Source organism: Nothobranchius furzeri, chromosome 14 (genome assembly GCF_043380555.1).
Source record: "Nothobranchius furzeri strain GRZ-AD chromosome 14, NfurGRZ-RIMD1, whole genome shotgun sequence".
Taxonomy (NCBI): domain Eukaryota; kingdom Metazoa; phylum Chordata; class Actinopteri; order Cyprinodontiformes; family Nothobranchiidae; genus Nothobranchius; species Nothobranchius furzeri.
Genome location: NC_091754.1, coordinates 59,534,965 through 59,543,415, shown reverse-complemented (window position 1 = coordinate 59,543,415; position 8,451 = coordinate 59,534,965). Strand labels below are relative to the sequence as shown.

General features: G+C 42.6%; 1 protein-coding gene across 3 annotated transcripts in view; it reads right to left on the bottom strand.

Annotated features, from left to right (window-relative positions):
- The window catches only part of LOC107380953 (transcriptional-regulating factor 1), a 35,784-nt gene continuing 27,333 nt past the window's right edge, over positions 1 to 8,451 (bottom strand). For all 3 annotated transcript variants that reach the window (XM_070544263.1, XM_070544262.1, XM_070544260.1), the window contains exons 10-12: positions 7,047 to 7,147; positions 4,158 to 6,920; positions 1 to 4,083 (exon numbers count right to left, since the gene is read on the bottom strand). In XM_070544263.1, coding sequence (XP_070400364.1) covers positions 6,419 to 6,920; positions 7,047 to 7,147 — 603 coding nt within the window. In that variant the 3' untranslated portion in view covers positions 1 to 4,083; positions 4,158 to 6,418. The remainder of the gene's footprint in view (positions 4,084 to 4,157; positions 6,921 to 7,046; positions 7,148 to 8,451) is intronic.

Genomic DNA, 8,451 nt, shown 5'->3' with positions numbered 1-8,451 from the left:
TTCTGCACTTCGTATTTTTATTTTAGTTCTTACATCTGTTTTTATTTGTGTGTTTTAACTTTGATTTTATAAACTGCTGTTTTATAATGTCATGTAGATTTAAACGTTTCGTGTTCTTGTTGATCTTGCACCTGGAAAGCACATTGAATTGCTTCTGTGCGAAATGTGCTCTATAAATAAAGCTGCCTTGCCTCCTTTGCCTGTTTTTATTCACTTAAAGCAATGGGAACAGCAATTTAATGTGTGGTAATGATGAAAAGGTACGTATAAAAAAACTCCATTTTTATTTAAACTTTAAATAAATGTTTTTATAGATTTTAGATTCACAGAGATTTAGTGACCAATGCATCGCCAGTGATTGATAAACTCATCAGACTGATGACAGCTTACAGGGAAATCTATAGATTAAAATGTTTTGAGTCCTTTATTAAATGTGAATGATTTATTTTTCACTTTATTGATGAATTTCTCAGCTTAATTTAGTCTTGCAGAAAGGTTGAGTGCGTTCTTTGTTTGGAACAAATTTCTTAATGTTAACAGAAAATTACACCAGTTTTTAATGGAACCATTCTGGCGATCAGATTTACCTCCAAATTCACCGTACTGCATCGCTGAACTAGATTCTGTCATCGTGATGTTTCACTTCAAGCTAATGCCATTAGGTTCATTAGCGAGACATTCCCTTGCATGTCTCGGCAGGCCAGAGTGAAAATGTTGTAATTCTCTGTCACTGCCCAGTCCTGGGAAATAAATAGAAAACAACACGTGGGAAAAAGCGGGAATGAGCGGAGGGGGCCACAAACTCAGTCAGCTTTCAAAGAGTTGTTGTCTTTTAATCGTTGAATGCCCACTGCTCAGTAACCTCTCTGCTTACCCCCCCACCCCCTCTGTTCCTCTGTGAAAAGGCCCGGCATTAAACCCTGCTGCTGCTCCTCTTATTTCCACTGTTGCAAAAGCCTCTGAGCTTCAGAATCAGTAAAACAGAACTTCACAGACGCGTTCCACCACAGAGGTGGGGAGAATCGCTGAGAAGATTCATGAAGAGACATCAGACAGAAAGGAGGGCAGACAGTGTGTTAGAAGTGGTGGACTTTTGTCAGGGGGAGGAACTACTTTAAAGGCCAACACACTTATCAGTGACACACACATGCCACTCATGCACGCACACACACAGATTTAATCACCGATCACACAACCACACAAACAGCTATCACCATCGCAGCCCGTAGTAACGCTCCAGGAGAGACGGTGTCAAAGGGCGTGCAGCGACTTGTGAAGTTCATGCAACCCAGAAGCTTTCCCCTGGTTCCTCTGTGAACTGTTAAATGTAAACTCAAAACTTTTTTAATCTTCTGGTTTTATTGTTCTGAAATATTTTGAACATTCAGCTGTTATTTTCAGCCTGCACACACACATCTTTTCCAGGGACTTTTCACCGTACAGACCTAAACACATCAGGCTCAATCACAGTGGTTAACCATCAACTGGGTAATTCAGGACATACAGGAACTCATAAGAGAGGAGATGTGCTACCAAGGTCAATATTGGCCCATTATGATGGTGCATAAAAACCTTTTAGTAACCTGTGAGTGTTTTCATGTTGCAGCTCAAACGGGATTTCACAAACAGAAAAGTTTGAGTTTCTTTTTAAAGCACTGTTTGTGATTCTAGAGTGAGTCATATACATAGAGTTTCCTAGCCTAGCATAGCTCAGTAAACAAGCCTGGTAATTGATTAGATCAGTGCTGCTTTTGACACAGTAGATCACAATGTTCTTTTAGAAAGGCTTGAACATGTTGTAGAGATCAAAGGAACAGCGACAGGCTGGTTTAAATCCTACCTGTCTGACAGATTTCATTTTGTAAATGTACATGACAAATCTTCTTCATACTCTAGGGTTACTTGCGGAGTACCACAGGGTTCAGTGCTTGAACCAATTCATTTTACTATATATATGCTTCCAATTGGTAAAATCATTAGACATCATGGGATAAATTTCCACTGTTATGCTGACGATACTCAATTATATTTATCCATTAACCCTGATGAACCTAATCGGTTAGTTAGATTACAGACTTGTCTTGAAGACATAAAAAAATAGGATGACTTTAAAGTTTTTGCTTTTAAATCAAGACAAGACTGAAGTTCTCATCTTTGGACCTGAAATTCAGAAAAGGAAATTGCGTAGTCAATCACCTGACCTGAATGGCATTACATTAGCCTCCGAGAACAAAGTAAGGAACCTTGGTGTTATCTTTCACCAAGACATGTCATTCAAATCCCACGTTAAACAGGTTTGTAGGATTTCCTTCTTCAACCTTTGGAAAATTGCTAAGATTAGAAGGATCCTTTCCAGGAGTGATGCTGAAAAACTAGTTCATCAAGGCTGGATTACTGTAATTCATTACTATCAGGAAGTCCACAGAATGTAGTTAAAAGTCTTCAGCTTGTCCAAAATGCTGCAGCTAGAGTTCTGATGAGAATTAAAAAGAGAGATCATATCTCTCCTGTCTTAGCTTCCCTACATTGGCTACCTGTTAAATTCAGAATAGATTTTAAGATCCTCCTTCTCACATATAAAGCTCTTAATAATCTAGCTCCATCATACATAAGTGATCTGATTGTTCCATACGTTCCTAACCGAGCACTTCGCTCTCAGACTGCAGGTTTACTGGTGGTTCCCAGAATATCTAAAAATAGGATGGGAGGCAGATCTTTTAGCTATCAGGCTCCCCTCTTGTGGAACCAGTTCCCAGCTTTAGTCCGTGAGGCAGACAACTTGTCTACTTTTGAGACTAGGCTTAAAACATTTTTATTTGATAGGGTCTATGGTTAAAATCTGATGTTAGCCCAGATCTGAATGAGTGGGGGAAGAGAGGGAGGTGGAGTGTGCAGTGGAGAATACAGTTGGTAAAGACGGTTCTCCCTTGTCCTTTCTCCTACTTGCTAGCCTGACCAGCCAGCCCCATGCTTCATTATGGAAAGTATTGTGTCTGGGAACTCTTCTATTCAAATAACCCCACCCCCTGAGAATTCCGACCAAGTCAATCAGCGCTGAGCAGTGTACGTCACACACACACACACACACACACACACACACACACACACACACACACACACACACACACTGCAACGCTGAGTTTCTTATGAACATGGCGACTGAAGGGGAGTTTGCTGCAGCTCTTTCCTCTCTTCTAAATGACTTGGACATGTCTTTAATACCACAACAAGTAGAAGCGCCAAAAGCCTATCTTCTAAAGAAAGATGTTTGCGCCGTTGCCAGATGCCATTTTTGACTACAACTAAAAAACTAGTGTCACACCGTACAGTCTGCATTTCCTCCTTTTTTCTGACTGGTTATTTTTGAGCTGGCTAGTCCCGCCCCTCATGTGCCTCTCTGCCTGTGAGTAACCAGACTAGTTCTCTATGTAGACAGAGGACGGGTCTGGCAGGCCAGGCTAGAAACATGCCTCCATCTAAAAGGCTAGGTTATCCAGAGTCATCTCTGTAGTTATGCTGCTATAGGCTTAGACTGCTGGAGGACACACCGACCACTTTCCACACTCTACTACTTTCTTTTACTGCATTGTTAAACTGCTTTATTTTCTGCTATTTCAGCTGTTAACTGTATTTCTCTCTAAGTGTTTTTCTCCCCAAAAGAAGCTACAGTGATGTTCTGCTGAGCTGTGGTTGTCATGTTTGAGGGCAATTTCTTAACCCACGACATGAAGAATCACCACCAGGAGTCGGAAGGTAAGTAAAAATGGCTTATTTTGTATAGTGCGGTAGAGGTAGCTTCCGATGGACCGGAAATGGATCCGTGGGGGTCTGAGAGAGGAAGAGAGGTCAGAGTCTGGAACAACGTGAGAGGATGATGAGGAATGCAAAGGGCTTACGGTTTCCTGGATGATCCGGGTTCTTCGGGGAGGGTATGCCAGGTCTGGCTGAGCAGGGAGACCGAGGAGCTGCAGGTGGGCCGGTGAGTGGCGGAGAGCAGGCAATCAGGGGCAAATGGCGGGACTGGAATATTGATGATGGTTCCGGTGATATTGTAGAAAGCGAATATGAATAGATGACTGGAACCTGGAGGGATCAGGAGGGCAGAGCAAGTTAACTGCCCGAAGGGAAGGAATGGGCAGACTAACAAGTTCTGATACCTTTCAGAAAGATCAGGAGGAGGGCTAGAAACCACCCAAGACTGAGTATCATCTGGCACTGGTGAGTTGTCCTGCTGCTCCTTAAGTCCCCTGACCGCTGATGAGCTGATTTGATACAGCTGAGCTCTCCAGACACACCCACCTGCAAACAAAGCTCAGACCAAGATGGTTAGTACAGCACAGAGCATGACAGTGGTGCCGTCATGGAGGGGGCCATCGACTTGAACACTGATGCTAACCACTTAAACATTCTCCCTCCCCTGATAATAACATTTTACTCTCTTTGACGTTGGATGTGCTACTACTAGTTTACCCGTTTAATTATAGATCCACTAGGATAAATACAATAAAGTTTATCTCTCGCCAAATAGAATATTTACTAAGAAATCACAATGTAACTATAGACACATTACTTGGTGTGTGTGTGTGTGCGCGCGCGTGTGTGTGTGTGTCTGCTCTGTCTTCTCGATCCCCAGTGAGTCGTGGCAGATGGCTGCTTATACTGAGCCAGGATCTTGGAAGTTTCTTCCTGTTAAAAGAGAGTTTTCCTCCCCACAGTCGCTGCATGCTTGCTTAGTATGAGGATTGCTGTAAAGACTCTGACACTAGTCAGTGACTCGATGCAATCTGCTGGGTTCCTTATATGGGAAACTTTTTACTGATTGGCTTAATTAACTGACCTGAATTGGAATGTTTACTGTGTGAAGCACTCGAGATGACACTTGTCATGATTTGGTGCTTTATAAATAAACTGAATTGAATTGAACTGAATTAGGGTAAGCTGATTCCACATGCTACCCATAGTGCATTGTGAGAATATTTGCCACTTTGTCTGAGGTTTATGAAATATAACATTCATGTGAAAAAAATGCTACAAAGGGGGAGGAAAAATTGATCAATTTGGCATAAATAAAGAAGTTTGCTTGTATTTTTAGTTTTGTAGATCAAAATTGAACATTTTAAATGTTGATTTTGGAGTTTTTTTTAATGTGTTTTTCCGCTTATCCGGAGTCGGGACACGGGGGCAGCAACCTAAGCAGAGAGGCCCAGATTTTCTCTGGCTCCCCTTTGGTACCGGAGCCGGTGAAACAGCGTACGGTACAACAGACTAGTCTTGGGATTGCCTCCAGGTAAGCAACTGGTGTTTGACAGCGTCAGTGGGACCCTGAAGGGTCAGTGAGTTCAGCTTTTACTCTGAAGGAGCGTTGCGTCAGTTGTAGCTTGCAACAGGTTTTATTATCCAGCTTGTCGTTAGGTTCTTTGTGGTTAAAAAGTTACGAGTGGCCGGCTCAATACTCTAGAACGTTGAACTGAGTTAAGGGTGACGTGGGAATTAGTTTTATAATTCAGATGCTTTGATTCATGGTCGAATCAGAATTTGACAACAAAAATAAACACCGCACAGACCAAGCCGCGCGTCAAAAAGGAAAGCTCTGATTGGAGAGGCAAAAGGAATATGTCATGTGATTTTAACATTACTTGTGATCAGTCTAGTGTGTAGTTTAAAGTTATATTACTTATTATATAATTTCACAGATTGATTTAACATTGAGCTTTACATGATTATTTGGACTAACAAAGTTATTTGATTATTATTTAATAGAGTTCTTCTGATCTTCTCCTGAGCTGTAGGGGGAGGCAAATAGCTAGTTAAAACAGTTTAGATGCAGAGGCATCAAAGGCCTTGAGCCATATCTCAGGGAGATTAGTTCTTCATGAGGAGAGAGGGGGAGATGACCTTTAGGTGGAAAACAGTCCCTTCATGACGCTACATTGCTGTGTCTGGTTTCTAACGGCATTTTTGGTTCTTTTTAAAACACAGAAAAGGTTTTTTTTTTACCTTGCTGACAGTTTTGTTTGCCGACGCGTCAAATCTGAGGAAGTTTTGCAGTCGGCGAGCGAAGCTGTCAGCAAGGTAGAAAAAAAAAAACGTATCCGTGTTTTAAAAAGAACCAAAAGTGCAGCCCAACTGTCACTATTATTGTTTTTATTTGGTTTTATTATCCATGTGTGGAAGGCCAGAAAAAAAATAGAAATGAAAAAGCCACAATTTTATTAAAACCTCAATTTCATGAGAAACGTTAAATATGTTACGTAAGTACGTGCAAAATCTACAACAAAAATCTAACAAGAAGGACCGTCTGTTTGGTTTTTAAATGCTTCAAAAAGTTTAAAAAATACTTGAGTTTGAACTTAAATGCACGCAGTTTGATTTCGCTTTCGAGGCTTGCGGTAGTAATGCGTTTCTGGAAAAAGTTAGACTACTGCCAGCTGATTGTCTCTTTTCCCTCCACCCCTCCGCCTCCATCTTCCTTTCCCTCTGTGAGACAGTAGAAGGTGGAGAGGTCAGGAGAGTGTCCAAATGACCCCCATGGCTGGTGGAGGGATAAAACGGCGGAGGGATCTTTTCGATTCAACTCGCCCACATCACTGCTGTTGATGGTGATTAAGTGGGAGTTTGGAGGAGTGGTGTTGCTGAACGCCACAGCAGCATTAGGATCAAGGAAGCTGATGTTATTCGGAGCAATGGCGATGCTTTTGGCTATGTTGCTGTTTGGCACAAGGCCACAGGAGGAGAAGGTCAGGGCTGAAGCCTGGGGTTGGAGCCGGCTACTTCCTGGGCTGGGTACGAGGTTGTTGGGACGACCGAGAGCCAGACTCTGCGTGAGGAGCTGGTGCTGCAGCTGCCGGTCGGTCCAGTCCTCCTGAGGCTGACGGTGGATCTTCATGTGAGCGTTCCTGGATTTAATCTTATAGAACATTCTGGAGACAAATAAAGGGCACAGATGAAAAAAAAAAGCCTTGGCAATCTAAACCATCTGTTGGCTTGCCCTGGGGACAGTGAGTTAGTGTTGGCAGCCTCTTTTAATAAACATGCTTTTTACTCACTTTCCACACAGTTTGCAGGGGAAGAAGCTGGCCAGCGGGGGGACAGAAACCGCCTCCTCCAGCGTATAGGGTCTTTTTAACGGCTGAGAGTGGGATGACTTCTGCAAAAACATGACCTCTCATGACCTGGAATGCTTCGCATGACTTACCGAGCAGCAATCCATGTACAACAATCACTTAATTTAACTCACAAACCGCCCAGACATGCAGATCAGACCTCCCTAAAGCGTTTCTCTTTACTGAGAGTGAAATTTTGTGCTTTGCCCTTATTTTCAAGCGCTTCGTAAAAGGGCGCTCTTCTCTTACTGTGAGCAGCTGACCAGTATACTTCTCTCTGCTGGTGCAGCTTGTAAATGAGGCACATGCATGTCTACTGTTGTAAAATGGGTCTGAATGCAAAGCAAGACATATTTACTAGCGGTGCGCATCTCTACCTGCCTCACGATTCGATCCGATTCAGATTATCTGCCTAAAGATTCGATTTGAGTCTGAAGTGTGTGACGATTCTTCACACACAATTTTTCGTTACTTAATAAAAGCAGTAGAGTAATTTTTAATTTGTTTTTTATTTCGATATCCCTGAAAAACAGAACATACATCTATTCACTATAGTGAGCAACAATTTTTGAAGTCTGCTGCCTATAATTACTTAAATGATATAAGAAGTAATGTTTTCGGTGGAGCAGCTTTAAGATAGAATACTACTGAACTTAAAAATAGTAAACAAATACTGTGTTAAGTGATTCTTTCACATCCAGGATCCCTAAACCGAAATTAGCCCAGACATGTTCGCCCTGTATCCCTGTCCACCACTTCTGTTTTAAATTGGCGCTAGGGCAACGCAGAGCGCATGTCATTGCAACCCTGCCCCTGGAAGTAGTTGTAAAACCTCAAAACTTTATTGTCCTCGCACGTCCAGAACATAGATATAGGGAGAAAATCTCATGATGTCACGTTGCTGCATCGATGCAGAATCATGCACGGCTGAATGGCGATGCATCTTAGAATGGATCATTTTCCCACCTCCAACATTTAGGCCTAGTCCACACGTAGCCGGGTTTTTTAAAAACGAATATCCGCCCCTCCAAAAACTTGCATCCACACCACCTCGTTTTAAAAACAAACTCTGTCCACACGTACCCGGATAAATACGTTGTTAAGGACATGCCAGACCTGTAGGCGGCAGTACTTCCCCCGTTCTTAACCTCGTCCTTCGTCTGTGGTCTTCCACAAGGAGCAGTAATTCCGCTTGCAAAAACAAACAAGCAGAAAGCGCTTGGACAATTAATAAAGCGAGCGCAGCTCTGAGGGCATCCATGCTGTCAGCTAGTGTAAACACAGGTCGCACACGTGATGTCAGCATTTTTTTGTCGCGGAAAGTGACGCTGCGGACCTTAAAACTCCG